General features: G+C 39.8%; 1 protein-coding gene across 1 annotated transcript; it reads left to right on the forward strand.

Moving 5' to 3' along the window:
* Positions 1-1,393: 1,393 nt before the first annotated feature.
* LOC141584312 (uncharacterized) lies at positions 1,394-10,028 on the forward strand. Its single transcript, XM_074398021.1, has 3 exons — positions 1,394-2,476; positions 7,064-7,102; positions 7,894-10,028. Exons 1-3 carry the CDS (start codon positions 1,945-1,947, stop codon positions 8,049-8,051), a joined length of 729 nt encoding a protein of 242 aa, XP_074254122.1. The 5' UTR covers positions 1,394-1,944; the 3' UTR covers positions 8,052-10,028.
* The last annotated feature ends 9,334 nt before the right edge of the window (positions 10,029-19,362 follow it).

Here is a 19,362-nt window from a genome sequence, read left to right on the forward strand (position 1 = left end):
CCCATGGCAGCTGATGCTTTGGTGCCAGTTTTCATGTTTTCTCCATAGGCCTTTTGCAGAAAAGTTTTCTCATTGCATCCATAACTGTGAGAATAAATTGCAGACTAGAAATAGACATGCCTGCAGGGTCAGGAACTAGGCCATTGTTACCAGAATGGGTTGTGCCTCAAATCTATTTCTTTTCTAGATGGTGAGCCCTGAGAGAACTAAGATAATTTCAGAAGAGCTGGCTGTCTTCTCTGGAAACAAGGAAAACCCAATAATTCTGAGGAACATTTGGGGTTAAATACCAAGAATAAAGATTAGGTCTTTCTTCTTTGACTTCAGCTTAACTGTATTAAGACAGAAAATAAATTAAGCCCTGGAAAAACACCACAAGAAGAGATCATTGTAATGATAGAAATAGAGGTACAGAGCTATGCAAAGGAAACAGGAAGTGAAATCTTCCCAGTCCCAGGGAATCTGGTAATCTATCCAGGCTTCCAGATGTCAAAGTGCTGATCCTTTGGTAAGCTCACTAGAAACTTCCGGCTCTCTATAAGAGTTTTAGACATTAATGTTATTCAGTAAGTCCCAAGTTTTTCAGAGGATAGATTATTAACAATGAGGAATATTCCTTGGTTAATTTAGGAGTCCAAGATGCAGAGTTCAGAAATTACTCAGATCTAACTGAGTGCTTAAGCTGCCAATAGTTATGCTATTTATTTGTGTCTGTAAGTTTGTACATAGTAATGCCAGCCTTGTTGCTGAATTTTTTATTTGGGGGTGGGGGGATGAGTTTGAATTTTGTTTTGTTTGAAATGCTTCAGTTGTCATTTTGTCATTGCATTTCAAATAGCTCATGACCCTTTTCTTGTGGTCACTTTAGCACACCATAGTAGCCCACAAAGTGGGGGCAGGGTATTGACATTCATATTTTTTCTGTTACTAGTTCTTTTGTTCATTTTTATTTGTGACTCTAGTGATGACTTCACAGATGCAGAGTGAATGGATAAATGAATAATTGGTTTAATGCCTAGTTATGCCACTTGAGTGCTTTTTCTTTTAATGCAGGATAATTTTAAGTGTATATATTTTAACTGCACTGGTACATTGAACATGTCAGTGTCTATACCACTGGACCAACAGAGCATTTTGTGGCTATAGGGTGCCTGATAATAATGTCTTGATTTTTCTTTGGGACTCAGCTATATCGAAGGTTTTTCCCCTAGTGGTATGGGGGGTACAGGTGATCGATCATTGATGTCATTGCAATTGTTATTTTTTAAAATAAATTTATAAAAACACCAAAAAGTAATTTGACTTTTGAGGAAATCTGCAACTCCTAGTTTCTAGGTTGTTTCTCCAATGTTGAAATTGTGACCTCCACCGACAAGACATATCTGCATGGGGATGGTGTCTCTGTAGGCAGTGTCAAACTTGTAATGTCTGGGCCTCTTGGCTTTTACCTCCCCTTAATTTCTTCCCCTGGCCCATCCATTTTCTGTCACCTGCAGGCTGATCATACATTTGATGCTACTACTGAAAGTGTTTATCAAAATGTGATGAAGTAATTCCATGAAGAAAATTAGCCCTTATCACAAAAGCAGCCTTGATTAGGTACTGTAGCATTTCAGATAGTGAAGATGTACTTTTTAGATTTTGTTATATTTCCCCAGAAGACAACACAAAAACACTTCTGATGGTTAAAAATCCACAGTATTCTCACCTTGTTACTGCCAGGAATCTAAGCAACAAAGACTAGACCCCCTCCGATATGCGATTATCACACAAGAGACAAACAGCCCGGGGGAAGCATTCATGATGAAACCAGTAGACCTGCCCTGGCAGCTAAAAGAGGAGAAAGTCTTCTTGACAATGAAAGAAAGGGACTGACAGTATTCGATAGCTTTAGTCAAACTGTACTTAAGAAAAAAACATTGGGTTTGCCTTAGATTTATACCAATGGAACTTGCCCTTACCAAATTCAGAGATGACCCAAGATTCTACTCTCTGGTATGGAGGAAAGACCTCGATATGTTATCTCACATCAGCGGCTTTATCGTAGGAGCTCTTCACCTCCCCTGTTTCCAGGAGATTAGAAAAGACAGCTTTGCTCCTTTGCAAACGCCTACTGCCGCAACTCCAGTGCCTTCTCCCCCCGGAAGTCGGCCTGGCGAAGGCTACTGGAAGCTGGTGGGGCGGGGACTGCGGCCGCTTCCAATTGGCATTGCCCCAAGGAAGCCTGTGCGGATTGGTAGGCGGGAGGGTCCCGGCAGAGCCTGCGGTGCGGATTGGCTGCTACACGGCTGGACCCTGTTTCCGGTTCCTAGGCGGGCAATCATGGTGACTCGCGAGCTGGAGGCGGCTCCGCCTCTGTGGCCGATGGAGGTCCGCTTGGCGGCGCTGCTTCCCGACCTTCTGGTCTTTCGGAAACCGCGGGGATCGGAACCTGAGGTCGCCACGGCCCAGGGCGTCCTAGGCGTCCATGTGACGGGTGAGGGCAAGGGCTGGCACTTCAGTCTCCCGGCCTGCCGGAGAGGCGGCCGTTGGGCCTAAGCTGCGACGGTTACAGGCCTGGCCTCCCGCGAGCTAAGGCACAGTTTAGTTTCGTGCCACGGCTTCCGCAGGAAACTTTGAGGGTCTTCGTTTTAGAGCGGGAGGACACCTTTTGGGATGAACCAGCTTAGTCCTTGAGTTCGCCTCAACGATGATGAAATTGAAACTCGGAGCGAGGAGAGGATTTTTTACAGGACCACGCGGCGGGCTTTGAACCCGTTTCTCCCAACCCCGAGCATTTTCCATTAAGTGTTGTTTCAGACAATTATTTTATTCGTTCATTCATTCTTGGCGTCCATAAGCATGTGCCCGCCGTTGTTCTAGGTTGTAGCGATCTAGCAGCCACTTCTGAGAGTCGTTCATTTAAGCAAATACTCTGTGTCAGGGATATGAAGATGGGTAATACCAGGTACCTGTCTTCACCGTGTGCGTTCTACGTGAAGCTTAAATCCATTGCCCTTGTCAGTCGTTCTCTAGCGAGACATGAGGAGGAATTCTATGGCTTCCCATAGCCAGGCAGCCTCAGAGAGGGGAGGAAAGAGCTGGCTCCAGGTGAAAAGGGCACTGTCTCCAGCTCCTGGAAGCAGAGAGGGTGGTCCTCTAGATTCCCCAGTGGCCCCGGCAACCAGCCTGACCATGATTAGTTTCTAAGTTACACCATGTTAATGGATAAAGGAATTACTCAGCTTGAAGGGATCTGTTGCCTTTACACTAGCCAGATGTGTGGGGAGAAATGGACCAAAGAGTTGAGGATTTTCGGTTAACATGGTGACTTCTGCTTTGTTGGTCAGGGTTTACAGCATTAATGGACAGGTTCAGCCTGACCTGCAAGTCGGAACGTGACATGGACAAACTGACCTACATCTTCAGTTATTACGTTAGTGACATCGTGGAGCGTGAGTGAGCATTGTAGGGTAACAAGATGTGGTGCTGGGCTCCTGGGGGTTTATAAAAGAAGGAGTCCAGAAGTTCTTTAAAACAGGTACTAAAGGGTCATTCATTTAGCAGCATTCATCTTTGGTTTCAAGTTGCCACTGAAAAGCTGGACCTTTGCCTATTATCTGCCATTACCTGGTTTCACATTCTATTGACTCAGTGTTCAAAGGCGGGGAGGGGGAGCTAATTTATTTTGCACATTTGTATTTTATTTCAAAATGAAGTATTCTTTAGGTTGTCTCTTAATAATGTATCTCGAGTGTGTACATAGACATAATTTAAAAAACACCTTTTCATTCTGTTATTACATTTTGATCCAGTGAGGAAGGAATAGGTGTTTTCTTATGTTCTGTTATGTATTAAGCTTTTAGATATTTGTCAAATGTCCGATATCTGGAAAAAAACTCAATTGTGCAGTACACATATTTTAAGTACCTACTCTGTGATAAGCACTGTAATAGGTGCAGGCGAGGCAAGAACCCACTCTTGAACTTTTTAGTCAGGTGTACCCAACAGAAATGATTCCGACCTTAGTATGCCTTTTAGGATTTATGTAACATTCTCATCGTTTACTGACAGTGCCTTATATGCTTCTGTCCAACATTCTGAGATTCACCAGAGTAATTACTTTGTGGCATCTCCATTAAGAATTTCATTATTTGGCTCACCCTTCATCCTTAAGGAACACATATGAAAGGTCTTTTGCTTTTTCTCATCAGGTTTGGATGAAGGGGAAGTTAAAAATTCTATATGGTGTATGTACTCTAATACCAGCAACTAATGGGTACTAGAAATACAGGGGAAAGTAAGACAGAGTGTCTGCCCTAATGGAGTTTCCACTTCAGTAGGACAGACAATAAATACATTAATTGTAGCTTACACATTCTGTTAAGGAAATAAACATAGTATAGTGGTAAAAAGAAACCACAAAACAATTTTAGGGTAGGGGAGTGTATGAGACAGGGTGGTCACAGGAAGCTCCTCTGAGGAGGTTTTTGGTTTTTTTTTTTGAGACAGAGTCTCACTCTGTCGCCAGGCGCCAGTCTGGAGTGCAGTGGCACAATCTTGGCTCACTGCAACCTCCACCTCCCGGGTTTAAACAGTTCTCCTGCCTCAGCCTCCCGAGTAGCTGGGACTACAGGCACATGCCACCATGCCCAGCTAATTTTTGTATTTTTAGTAGAGACAGGGTTTCACCATGTTGACCAAGATGGTCTCGATCTCTTTACCTCGTGATCTGCCCTCCTCGGCCTCCCAAAGTACTGGGATTACAAGCTTGAGCCACTGCGCCCAGCCAAGCAGGTATTATTCAAGCCGACATGAAGGATGAGGGGAATAGCTTGTGAAGTAGCTAGGGGTAAAGCATTTCAGGCAGATTACTAAGTGCAAAGGTTCTGAGATGGGAGAGAGCTCAGCATGCCCTAGGAACTAACAGAAAGCCAGTGCAGCCAAAGCATAGCTGGCAGGATGAAGAGTGGTTTGAGGCAAGGTTGGGAGAAGGTAGCTGTGAGATCACCAAGCTCTGTAGTCCATAGTAAAGAGTTGGAATTATATATTTCTGTATAAATGAAAACTGTGGAAAGGTCTAGCAGGAGAGTCATATGATCTGATTAACACTTTAAAGCTGATTTTGGCTACCTTGTGGAGATTGAATGCTGGTGGAGAGTGAATAATAAGAATAGAAGCTGGAAGAGGCAATTGTTCTGGAGAGATGATGGAGATTTGGTCTAAGGCAGTGGTTCTCAACTTCAGCTGTGGTTGCCTGAGGAGCTTTTTAATTGTCTTTAAAAAAATTTTTTTAATATTTATTTTTTCATTATTTAGAGACAAAGTCTCACTCTGTTGTGCAGGCTGTAGTGCAGTGGTGCAATCTCAACTGACCACAACCTCTGCCTCCCAAGTTCAAGCAATTCCTGCCTCAGCCTCCTGAGTAGCTGGCATTACAGGTGGCTACCACCACACCTGGCTAATTTTTGTATTTTTAGTAGAGATGGGATTTCACCACATTGGTCAGGCTGGTCTCAAACTCCTGACCTTGTGATCCACCTGCCTAAGCCTCCCAAAGTGCTGGGATTACGTGGTGTGCCACCGCGCCTGACCTTTTTTTTTGAGGAGGGGACTGTGGTCTCAGTATGTTGCTCAGGTTTGTCTTGGACTCTAGAGCTTAAAAGGTTCTTCTGCCTCAACCTCTCAAATAGGTGGGACTACAGGTACTGTACCACCTTCCCTAACTAAAAATCTTAATGCCTGAGCTTCACCCCCAGGGCATTTAAATCAGAATTTCTTTAGGTTGGCCCAGGAATAAGACATTTTAAAGTTTCATAAGTAATTCCAATGTGCAGTCAAGACTGGAGATTGTTGGTGTAGAGGTATGGCAGTGGAGCTGCATGGAGCTGCATTTTAAATAAGATTTAAAATATATCTTACAGATTCAACAGACAGGAGTTGTTAATAGATTGAATTTCAGTGGGAAGTGGTAAGAAAAGACTTGGTTTTTTGGCTTTCATAAATGGTCATTTACCAAGACAGAAAAGACTGAACATTGAGAAAGAAAATCAAGAGTTCTGTTTCGAGTATGTTGAGTTTGAGATGCCAATAAGTCATTCAGGTGAAGAATGACTCCATTTAAGTGGAGAATCCAGCTATGATTGAGCCTGGAGCTCAGAGAAAAGATCTCTGTTAGAGATGAAACTGTGAGTTGATGGCATAAAGTAGGACTTAAAGTTAAGAACCAATTGAGTTCATGTTGGGAGACCATAAATAAAGAGAAAGAGCCTTTGGCTGAGGCTTGAGGAACTCCAGGGGAGGATTATGATGAGGGAGAAGGAACCTGCAAAAGAGACTGCAAAGCAGCCAGTGAGGTAAGATATTGTGATGTTTCTGAAGCCAAAGGAGAGATAGTGTCTCTAGAAGAAAGCTGCGGCTAGCTGGGTTGAAAATGACAGCTGTCAAGTATAGTGAGGTCAGAAAAGTATTGAATTTAGCAAGATTATTGCTGTTGATGAGCCTGATCGTTTGAAGTGGTGGAGGTGGAAGTCAGATTGGAGTAATCCGAGAAAAATAATGGCAGAGAAAACATTTAAAAGGAAGAGTAAATGGGAGGTGAGGAAAGTACATATTGCCAACTTTTTTGAGATTAGGGGGTTCTGTTTGTTTGTTGTGAATGTAGCAGGAAAAAAAATGGAGCTAATAGGCAGAAGGGAAGATAGAGCCAAGAATATGTGGATTATTTTTGTGTGTTTTGGTTTCATTTTCTAAGCTATTGATGGGAATGTTTCAGTAGAGAGATTAGGAATGGTGTGAAGGTCTCAAGAAGTTAAGAGGGGTAAGGTTCCTATCAAAAAATGGGGTGGCTTTGAAGAGAACAGGAATACTTCCATTTTAGAAAAGATGTGTGTAGGTACAGACAGATTTGGGGGAGAAAATGAAAAGTAGGAAGAAGGAGCCAGAGTCCTGGAGTGAACAAATGGACAAGAAAGACATGAGGATAAACTCAGTAGGTCATTCTTTTGACCATATGTAATTCTGCCATGATCTGATTTATATCTGATTTTGACTCATTTCCTCTCCCTTTCTTGCTTGATTTCAGATGTGCTCTGTTTTGGAGGGGATATCCTAAATATCACAGGTATTTTTCAGTTTTTCTGAATACTTAAAAGACTGTGAGCGAGGAGGACTGTATTTAGGTGGAATTTGGCATATTTGTTTATTCAGTCTTGTTTGATTAATAGGTACTGGACCCTGGGGATACAAAGATGAGGAAGACATAGTCTATGCCTCAAAGGATTTTCTTCTAGTCTAGTGGAAAAGCTTTGCCCAAATTAAGCTCTCACATGCTTTACATTTTTGTTTAGATTGAAGGACAGGAAAATAAGTGTATATGAAGCGTTCTTGAGAAAACTAATGAGAAACTTGGCCATTAATAGCAGAAGCTAAGCATGAGATGGGGAGGAGTCAAGCATGTCATGTCTGGAGAACTCAGGATCGCTAACAGCTGTATGCCCCATAGTTGGCCTGGTTTCTCATTTAAACATAATAAAACCAGCCATAAAATTAGACATGAACTTACTGCATTGGTTTAAAGGACATATGTAAAAAAAAAAATTAGATATGAACTTGAACCCACCTTTTATGAACCTTTTGCTAGTACCTCTCCTCCCCTGTTAGTATACTAGTAGAAGGAAAATTACCAAAAATACCCTTAGGATCATTTCAACTTCTGCCTATGTACTGAATGATTTTGGGGATCTGAAGCAGTATTTTAACCTAGCATAATGTATACAGCAAAGAAACCTTGCCTGATAACTTACATGATACCCACACTGGGTCACGTTGATCTTCTGCATTATTGGAGACTTTACCCTGGACCAAGTAAGTCTAGATATTTGGTCTGCATCAACTGATCCTGTATCTCTGCAGGAAACATGCTTCTGGCACTCTGGAGAGCAGAACAAAACCAACTGAGTGACATCATTACCTTGGTGGCAAAATGCAGTATGGAGATACAGGAGAAATTTGGGATCTATCATACCAGAGAAGGCCAGGACCTGCAGTTAAAGATAGGTAGTACCTCCTAAAAGAGTGATCCAGTTGGTGGGGGGCAGAGGGGAGAACTCACTATAAAAACCTCAAAAGATAAATGATAAACTGGGAAAAAAATATTTGCAATTCATATAAACAAAGGGTAAATTGCTCTACTAGGGAAAGAGCACCTAGAAATCAAGAAAAGAATAATACTCTGTGAGAAAAATGGACAAAGGACATGAGTAAATTATATATAGACAAGGAAATGCATGTCTTTTAGCATGTGAAAAGATGATCAACATTCATAATAAGAAAAATGCCAATTGAAAGTACATTGACTACCTATCTTACCTATAGATAGGCAAAACTTCAGATGCTGGACAACATACTCTTTGGTGAGTCTGTGAGGAATTAGCTTTTTCATACTGTGAGTAAACAATGGTATAAGGGTGATTTGGCAATGTTTATTATATTTATTTTTATTGTTTTTATTATGTCAACAAAAAATAAACCATATATATATATATTAAAAAGTCTTGTTTTCACTTACATACCACCTATACTATTGACTCTTACAAATGCGTTATTCCTTAACCTGGCAATCCTGGACATTTATCCTATAGGTATACCTGCACACATCTGAAATGTTGCATGTGCAAGGTTATTGATTATAATATGGTTTGTAATTTTTTAATTTGAAAACAATTTATAGGAAACTGGTTAAATAAAAAATATGTATACTCAATAAGATTATCTGCAACTTTTAAAAAATAAGATGTCTTGATATGGCAGTATCTCCAAGATATAGTAAGTTAAAAAAAGTAAGATGCAGGGGCCGGGCGCGGTGGCTCAAGCCTGTATTCCCAGCACTTTGGGAGGCTGAGGGGGGCGGATCACAAGGTCAAGAGGTCGAGACCATCCTGGTCAACATGGTGAAACCCCGTCTCTACTAAAAAATACAAAAAATTAGCTGGGCATGGTGGTGCATGCCTGTAATTCCAGCTAGTCAGGAGGCTGAGGCAGGAGAATTGCCTGAACCCAGGAGGCGGAGGTTGCGATGAGCCAAGATCGCGCCATTGCACTCCAGCCTGGGTAACAAGAGCGAAACTCCGTCTCAAAGAAAAAAAAAAAGTAAGATGCAAAACAGCATGTTTAGTATGCTACCATTTGTGTATGGAGGAAAAATAAGAATTTTTTAAATTTGTTTATATCTGCATAAAGAAACAGTGAACAAATATATAAGAAACTAATAAAATTACTAATATCAGGAAAATAGTAAAGATGTACATGTAGGTAGAAGCCAGATTTTAAAATATACTTTAATATAGTTTACTTTTTGAACTATGTTACTGCTTAACATAATCAAAAATATGATACAATATAATACAAATTTAAAAGCTGCATACAGAGGCCAAAGTTTCACCAATGGCAGAGTCAGGATTGGAGGGGAAACTTAATACACAAAGCTCCTTCACAAGTGTTCAGAAACATCTTATAAGAGCAAAAGTTGGCTCCAGCTATTATGTTTTGAGGAGCAGTGGTAAAGAATTATATTCTATGTTATATGGTATCTCTTTTGGCCTGCCATCTTTTTTTGTCTCTTTCGGTTTTTGTTTTATTAAGGATAATTGAAACTATACATTGGCATATTTATACCTTTTGAAACCATCACCACAATAAAGATAGTGAACATATTTATCACTCAAAAAGTCTCCTTGTGCCCCTCTGTACACCCTTTCTTCCACTACTCCCCTCCTCCATCTCCAGACAGACAAAATGTCTATCTCCAGGTGTATTGTATAATAGAAGGAAAAATGGTGGTAGCTACCCCACTCCCTGAGACAGAGTCTCGCTCTGTAGCCCAGGCTGGCATGCAGTGGCATGATCTCAGCTCACTGCAACCTCCGCCTCCCGAGTTCAAGTGATTCTCCTGCCTCAACCTCCCAAGTAGCTGGGATTACAGGCACCCACCACCATGTCCAGCTATTTTTTTTTTTTTTTTTTTTTTTGTATTTTTGATAGAGGCAGGGTTTCACGACATTGGTCAGGCTGGTCTCAAACTCCTGACCTCGTAATCTACCTGCCTCGCCCTCCCAAAGTGCTGGGATTACAGGTGTGACTCTCTGCACCCAGCTGGAAGGTGTTATTTTTAAAGGTTAGCTCACCTAAGACTTCTGCAGCTGAGGGCAATAACAAGATTGGCATTATACATAGAGCCATGTGGGGATTCTATATCCTTCCTGTTGCATAGTTGCATGGTTTATTCAGGATTTTTATTTCTTCGAGATTCAATCTTGGAGAGTTGTGTGTGTCTAGGAAGTTATTTATTTCTCCTAGATTTTCCAGTTTATTGACATATAATTATTCATAAAATTCTTTAATAATTCTTTGTATTTCTGTGGTATTGATTGTTAGTCTCCTTTTTAGTTTCTGATTCTATTTATTTGAGTCTTCTCCCTTCTTTTCTTAGTCCAGCTAAAGATTCATTGATTTCATTTATCTTTTCAAAAAACTGACTTAGTCTTTTTTTGAATCATTTGTGTTGTTTTTGGTTTCAATTTCATTTGTTTCTGCTCTGATCTTTATTATGTCCTTCTACTAAATTTGGGTTTGGTTTGGTTCTTGTTTTTCTAGTTTTTTGACATGCATTATTAGGTTGATAATTTGAAGACTTGCTACATTTTTTATGTAAACATATACTGCTATGAACTTCCCTTTCAGCATTGTTTTTGCACTATCCCACATAATTTTGTATATTCCTATTTTCATTTGTTTCAAGAAAATCTCTTATGTTTTTCTTAATTTCTTCAATGACTCATTTATTACTCAGGAGCTTGTTATTTAATTTCCATGTGTTTGTGTAAGTTCCAGGGTTCCTCTTATAATAATTATTAGAAATAACTAATTTCTAGTTTTACTCCATTGTAGTCAGCAATCATACTTGATGTGATTTCAACTTGTTTTGAATTTATTGAGACTTGCTTTATGGCCTAACATATGGTCTATCCTGGAGAATGTTCTATTTACTGATGAGAAAATTTTGTAGCAACTGGGTGAAATGTTCTGTAGTTGTCAGTTAGGCCCATTTGGTCTAGTGTGCAAATTAACTCTGATTAATATTTCCTTTATATACTTGTGTGCTCCTGTGTTGGGTGTATAGATATATTTATTATGTCCTCTTGCTGGATTGACCCTTTTATCACTACAGAGTGACCTTCTTTGTCTCTTTTTATGGTATTTGGCTTACAGTCTATTTTATCTAATAAAATATGGCTATTCCTGTTCTTTTTTGGTTTCCATTTGCATGGAATATCATTTTTCATTTGTACACTATGTGTATTTTTATAGGTGAAGTGGGTTACTTGTAGGCAGCATATATTTCTTATTTCTTTTTGTGTTCAGCCTGTGTCTTATTTCTTTATCTGTTCAGTCTGTCTGTGTCTTATTTCTTTATCTATTCAGCCTTTCTATGTCTTTTAACTGGTGAATTTAGTCCATTTACATTCAATGTTATTATTGATAGGTAGAGACTTACTACTGCCACTTGTTACTTGGTTTTTGGTTGTTTTGTAGGTTCTCTGTTTCCTTCTTCCTTTCTTACTGTCTTCCTTTGTGGTTAAATGATTTTCTCTGGTAGTATGTTTTAATTTGTTGCTTTTTAAAAAAGTGTATTTATTGTAGCTTTTGGTTTTGTGGTTACTTTGAGGCTTACAAAAAACATCTTACAGATGTGTAACAAGTTATTTTAAACAGATGACAACCTACATTTGATTACAAAGAAAAGAAGAGAAGTAGATCAGGTGTGGTGGCTCATGCCTGTAATCCCAGCACTTTGGGAGGGTGAGGTGAGCAGATCACTTGAGGCCAGGAGTTTGAGACCAGCCTCGCTAATATGGTGAAAAACTATCTTTACCAAAAGTACAAAGATTATCTTGGCATGGTGCCGCATGGCAGTAAGGCCAGCTACTCAGGAGGTTGAGGCATGAGAATTGCTTGAACTTGGGAGGCACAGGTTGCAGTGAGCCAAGATTATGCCATTGCACTTCAGCTTGGGTGACAGAGTCTGTCAAAAGAAAAAAAAAGAGAGAGAGAGAATAGAAATAAACAGCAAAATTAGAAAAAGTCTGTAATTTCATCCCCCCTTATATTCTGACTTTCTGTTATATCAATATATATTGCCTATCTCTTGATGGATTGCTGTAGCTATTGTTTTTGATATGTTTATCCTTTAGTCTTTATATGAAAGTTATGAGTTGATTGCATACTGCAATTACAATATTACAATATTCTGAATTTGTGTACATAATTTTACCAGTGAGTTTTCTACCTTCAAATGTTTACTTTTTAAACATTAGTGGTTTCTTCTTTCAGATAGAAGAACGACCTTTTATTATTTCTTGTAAGACAAATCTGGTGGTGGTGAATTCTCTTAGCTTTTATTTGTCTGGAAAGATTTCACCTCTATAGTTGAAGAATAGCTTTGCAAGCAGGAAATAGTATTCTGGATGGCAGGTTTTTTCTTTTAACGCTTTGAAAATGTTGTCCCACTCCCTCCTAGCTCGTATGATCATGGTTTCTATTGAGAATTCTGTTGCCTGACAAATTGGAGCTCCTTTATATGTTATTATTTTTTCTCTTGTTGCTTTTAGGATCCTTTCTTTTTCTTTGACCTTTGAGAATTTGACTATTAAATGCCTGGGGAAAGGTTTATTTGGGTTTAATCTGTTTGGTGATCTCTGACCTTCTTGTCCCTAGATTTTATATCTTTGTCAAGTTTCAGTTTTTCTTTTATTATTATTATTTTTAAAAATTGTACTTTAAGTACCAGGATACATGTACAGAACATACAGGTTTGTCATATAGGTTTACGTGTGCCATGGTGGTTTGCCACACCTATAGACCCATACTCTAAGTTCCCTCTCCTTTCTCCCACCCCTGTTATTTCCTTAAATATACTTTCTACCTCTTGCTCTTGTTCACTTCCCTCTTGAACACCAATAGTTTTTAGATTTGCTCTTGTGAAGTAATTTTCTATATCTTTTAGGTGTTCTTAATTCTTTTACTCCTCTGACTATGACTTTTTCAACATCCTGTCTTTGAGCTACAGATTCTTTTCTCTACTTGATCTATTCTGCTGTTTAGAGCCTCTAATGAATTTTTAGTTCAGCAAATATATTTCTCATTTATAGATTTCTGCTTGATGTTTAAAAATTATTTTAATATCTTAAATTTCTGTAATAAATTTCTGACTTGCTTTTTGGTATTATTTTAAACGTCACTAAATTTTCAAATAACTTTTTGTTGTTGTTGTTCTGAGACGGAGTCTCACTATGACACCCAGGCTGGAGTTCAGTGGCACGATCTTGGCTCATTGCAACCTCCATCACCTCCTGGGTTCAAGCAATTCTCCTCCCTCAGCCTCCCAAGCAGCTGGGATTACAGGTACCTGTTACCACACTTGGCTAATCTTTTTGGTATTGTTAGTAGAGATGGAGTTTCACCATATTGGCCAGGCTTGTCTCAAATTCCTAAGCTCAAGTGATCCACCTTCCTCGATCTCCCAAAGTGCTAGGATTACAAACATGAGCCACCTCATCCTCCCAGAGTTTGCTTTTTGACACATGGTCTGGCTCTGTTGCCCAGGCGGGAGTGTAGTGGCACAATCTTGGCTTACTGCAACCTCCACCTCCTGGGGTCAAGCCATCCTCTGACCTCAGCTCCCCAAATAGCTGGGACTACAGGTGAATGCCACCACACCTAACTAATTTTTATATTTTTTGTTAGAAATGGGGTTTCACTATGTTGCCCAGGTTGGTCTTGACTCCTGAACTCAAACCATCCACCCACTTCGGCCCTAAAAGTGCTGGGATTATAGGCATGAGCCACCACACCCAGCCAAAACTGTTATTTATTTGTTATTTTAAATTAAAAGAAATAGAGGTAGGATCTCACTCTGTTGCCCAGAGTGGTCTCAAACTGGGCTCAAGTGATTCAGCTGCCCTGGCCTCCCAAAATGCTGGGATTGTAGGCATGAGCCACCATGCTTTTGGCCCAAAATTGATATTTTATAATTCTTGTCAGAGAGGTTGCCTATTGCCACCTTGTTAAGGTCAGTCACTGCCCCTTTGCATTGTCGTTTTGGGGAAGTCATGCTTTTCTGCTTGCTCTTGTTATGGATGTACATGAATGCCTTCACAGTGAAGAACTGGCTGTTTATTCTAGTCTTTTGTTTTTTATTGTATGTGTTTCCTTAGAGTGGTTTTATTTTCCTTTTTTTTTTTTTTTTCTTTTTGAGATAAGAGTCTCACTCTGTGGCCCCGGCTGAAGAGCAGTAGTGCAATCTCAGCATACTGCAACCTCTGCCTCCTGGGTTCAAGTGGTTCTGCCTCAGCCTCTCGAGTAGCTGGGATTACAGCCGTGAACCAACATGACTAGATGATTTTTTTTATTTTTAGTAGAGACAGGGTTTTGCCATGTTGACCAGGCTGGTCTCAAACTCCTCACCTCAAGTGATCCACCCCACTCAGCCTCCCGAAGTGCTGGGATTACAGGCAAGAGTCACTGTGCTTTGGCCTGCTTAGATATTTTTTAATAATATACCTGTTGAACTTTTCTTCACACTAGGTTGCTGCCTCCTTTTCAGCACTAGATGGCACCTTAAGCCTAGGTTTGCCTCAGCTGTTGCCAACTTTGGAACATTGTGCATTCCAGACAGGGGAGGTCCCTAAGGGGATATCCTGACAGTGTGGGAAGGCTGAGGGTTCATTCCCAGGGTAGTCTCCTGCTGCATGGTGCTGTTGAACAGCCACTCTGATTTGTTACCTTCTTCGGTCAAGATACAGAGGACAGTTTCCTGGTCTGGGGATGCTCGTCCCACCTCCCTGCTCTTTGTCTCTGGCTGTCCTCAGGAATTTTTCTCCCTTCAGGCACTCTTGATGTATTTCCTGGTTTGAGGCAGAGACAGTTCTTCTGCCAGGGAACTCAAGGTAATGGGGAAACTGATTGTCTACCTTGATCTCACTTTTTTCTGGTTTGGTAACTGTAAGTTTAGAAATTTTTGCTTAGTAAAAAAAGACAGTCTTTAAAGATTATATGCTGTATAATTCCATCTACATACCATTCTCAAAATAACAAAAGTATAGAGATAGAGTACAAATTAGTGGCCTGCAGGGGAAAGAGACTGAGGTGGGAGAGGGTCACTGAGAGAAGGGGCACCAGTACAAAGAAGTAGCACAAAGGAATTCTTTTCTGATGATGGGACACTTCTTATCTTGATTGTGGTGGTTGTTACATGAATATGTACATGTTCTAAAATTGCACAGAACTATATGCACATACACAAATGACTCTAGGTTAAAAAGTCAAAACAGTAAGATCTGTATTCTAGTTAACAGTAATATACTGATGTCAACTTCCTGGTTTTGACATTGTACTATATCACTGTATATTGTTCCATAATTGTGATATTATACTATAGCTATACTTTTTATATTAACAGTTAGGGAAGTTGATTGAAGGCAACATGGGATTCTTACAACCTTCTGTGAGACTACAATTATTTCAAAATAAAGTTTTTTTAAAAAAGGTGCACATAAGATGGGAAATATTATTGCCACCACCTCAGAGACAAAGTTACACAGACTTCCAGCTAAGTGAGTAATAGTAGTAGAGAGACTTAGAACTTGGGCCTCTTGAGCCAGGGACCTCAAGTCATGATCCCAAACGATATGCCTTTATTTGGTTGAGAGTACAGGGACAGAAGCGCTACATAGCTCTAGATATTTGTTGGCAAAACTATTAGGGCTCTTTCTCCATTAACTCAGGCTCAGGATGTAACACCTGTCTTTGAGGGTAAAGGGTGTACTAGATAGGGAAACTAACTGGCAAAAATTAAAGGGGAACCTAGGCAGGGATCCAATCCTGAAGAGAAGACCAAATTAGATAAAGGAATGGGCAATGTAGGGATTAGGAAGAGTCAAGGAGTTTTTGTGCCAAGTCATCTGAGCAGGGGTAATCTGAACCAGTGGATCCTGTGTTGGCGTCAGTGGGACTTCTTACCAAACTCTACATTGTGGGCTTCAGAAGAAGGTGAAATACACAGATTCTTGAAAGATCTCTGAAATTGGAACAGACCTGAGCCCACGGAAGATGTGATGGTAAAGGGCTAGTCAATGCACAAAGTGGAAATCAAAAAAGCGTCAAAGCACAATGAGAAAATAAGCACTTCCCTTTCCCCCAGCAATCCTAAGTTTTATGTCCTTTTTTTTTTTTTTTTTTTTTCTGTTGCATCTTTTGCACATATTTTCAATTAAAAATGGCTATGTCCCAGCCACTCAGAAGGCTGAGGCGGGAGGATCACCTGAGCCTGGTGAGGTTAAGGCTGTAGAGAGCCATGGTTGTGCCACTACACTCCAGCCTGGATGACAGAGTGAGATCCTGTTTCAAAAACAAAAAAACTACAAAGTACTATAGAGATTGTCCCAGACTTATGACTATATGTCAGTTGACTCACAATTTATTGGCTTTGTGATGGTATAAAGGTGATATATATTCAGTCGAAACTGTAGTTAAAATTTTGAATTTTGATCCCTTCTGGGGCTGGCAATATGCTGCATGATCTTCTTTCTTGTGGCGCTGGGAAGCAGCAGTGAGTTGCAGCTCCCAGTCACAAGAGTAAATATCCAGTACTCTATGGTGTTCTCTGTACCAGATGATTTTGAACAACTGTGGGCTAATGTAAGTTCTGAACACCTTTAAGGTAGGCAAGGCTAAGCTATGACGTTCAGTAGGTTAGGCATATTAAATGCATTTCTGACATGTATTTATCATGTCATGACCCATCATAATTGAGCAGCTGTACTTTTTACAAAACTAAGGTACTATTTTACTAAGAAATGTGAAGTTTATACTTAGATGGACTCAAACCACATATGGTGACTGAAGTCACCTAACTTCTTTGAGGATGGGGGTTTACTGAATGGCAGTGTGCTTTATAAACACTGTTTCTGCCTTTTCTTTGAAGAAAGAAGAACATTTAAAATAATTGCAATGTAATCCCCCCAAAAGCTATGCCAATATATTTAAGCATTTGGGCTTAAAAGTTTTTCCTAAGTAGTAGTTCTCTTGTTCACTGTCCAAGATACTAAAATGGTAAATTTAAAAAAATTTTATTTTCAGTCCATCCCTGCACCTGAGGATACTGTAGACCAGTAGGTTGAGTTATTGTTTTCAGTAACTGTGGATGGTTATGTGAATAAATGCTGATTGTCTTATTCTGAGTCCCTTCCTTTCCATTCCATCCTTGAGAAGAATGTTTCCTACAGAAGTAACTCCATAGTCCTGCAGTTGCCCAACTCTGTGTTCTTCATACCCCCATAGAACTGCCACTCAAACCCCTATTCCCATGTTAATGTGAGAAATGTCAGGTACTTGGCGCATGCTCTTTACACTGGACATATGTCAATGAGAAGCATGTCTAGAGAAGGAAATGCATCCAAACACTTAACTATGCATATCCTCCTTACTTTATTCTTTGGAGAGGAGGGAGTGGAGAGAGAGACTTGATAAGCTGGACCAGGAGGAGAAGGGAAGTAGTGTCGTTCTGTCACAGCTGCCAGAGCTGACAAATGGTTAAGACAATGCATTCTGCTCCCCACAACGGCCCTGATGCAGTCCTGTTATTCTTGGGCTGTTTCTTATCCCTACCTGGAAAACAAATCCAAAAGTAAACTTCACCTCACCTAAGAAAAGTTGATTGTGTTATTCCTGTGTTACTGGAAAGTTCTGCTCACACACCCACAAAACATCTATCTGGATGGTATGAAAACTTATGCAGAGCAGCCAGATGTTATCTAGAGATAGAAATCAATTTGACTGTCAATTTTTCCACAAAGAGAATTGACATGTTTTCACTGGCTACTGAACAAATAGTGCTTCAAAATTGTGATTTCATTTGGAACACTGTTTAAATGAATGCTCTTAAACTAAACACTTGTAATAACAAAACCCAAAGCAATTGTGAATAATACTTTTAGTGAGAAATGCACTTGCTCAACTGAACATAATAGAACTTTTAAATGTGATGTTTATTTTATACAAGTATATCCACTGGACCATGATTCTATGGTACCAGCTATCACAATGGCTGTATTTTAACAATGACAGTAGAGGTTATAAGGGCCAGGGTTTCAACCAGCAGAAGTTTTATACACAAATTTAACAGGAAGATGGTTCTGAATTTAGTTTCACATATTGAGTAAGTGTGTTGCGTAAAAGCATGAAGTGATTGTTCACCAGGAAGCATGGCTTTTGGCAGATGGACTGGAAATTAGGACAAATTATTATCAGTTGTGCTGCAGCGTGCTTGCTGGCATACCATGGCCTTCCCTGCCTAGTACTGCAATCTTCCAATAAGAATCCTGTTAACACCTTTTCCTGAGTTCAGCGGGTTGCCATCCAAGTTACTTTTTTTTTTTTTAATACAAAACTCTTTGAACCTCTTTGACATAAGTGGGGCTTATTTTTCATTTTCTATTTGAAAATAAATTCAGGAAAGAAAGACACAGATCTGGGCCCAGGCCACAGGGAATAAATAGCTAACAGTCCCGTTCACACATTGTTGATGGCTATTAGGTTACTGTGACTCCTCTGTAGAAAGCACAGACATGGTCAGACCCTTGCACTAGAAACCCTCAGGAGTCAGTCGGTATGATAAACTGCTGCCAGAACAACCAAAACTATTTTCTGTTTTGATAGAAGAGATCTAAAAATACTTTTTATTAGAAAATGAATATGCTTAAGAGTTGTGCCTGTTTTACATTTGACCCTGAAATCTTTGTTTCATGACTCTTGCCTACTACAAAGTATCTTTCAGTACCTTCTAAATAGATTTGAATGACTGAGTATGTATTGCCAGGCTCTGCTAATCACTGCTTGTTTTCATGGAAGAGAAAATACGAATACTATTTGCATTCTGAAAGTCAACAGAGACTTAATCAGACTTTGTTCTGAGCATTGAGTAAACATTTTAGTAACCAAGCAGGAAGTGGAGTGGACTTCATTAACACACCTACACTAGGGTAACTTTTACTTGGGCTAAAACCACCAGGAATATAATTGACAGGACAGTGTGTAGGATAGTACCAGCGTAGGATATTTTGACTTGATAATATAGCAGTGGCAATGTCTTCTTTGTCATGATAGATATGGTTACATTCTGTAGATGACTTTGCAGTTGATATTGTTATGAGTTTGCAGGTCTTTTATTGCAAGAGAATATGGTAAGTAATGCAAAACTGTAATTTGTATCTGCCAGAATAACCTGACATACATTAGGTGGTCAAAGACTGCTTGACATTTCTGAAA

Source organism: Saimiri boliviensis, chromosome 4, assembly GCF_048565385.1.
Source record: "Saimiri boliviensis isolate mSaiBol1 chromosome 4, mSaiBol1.pri, whole genome shotgun sequence".
Taxonomy (NCBI): Eukaryota; Metazoa; Chordata; class Mammalia; order Primates; family Cebidae; genus Saimiri; species Saimiri boliviensis.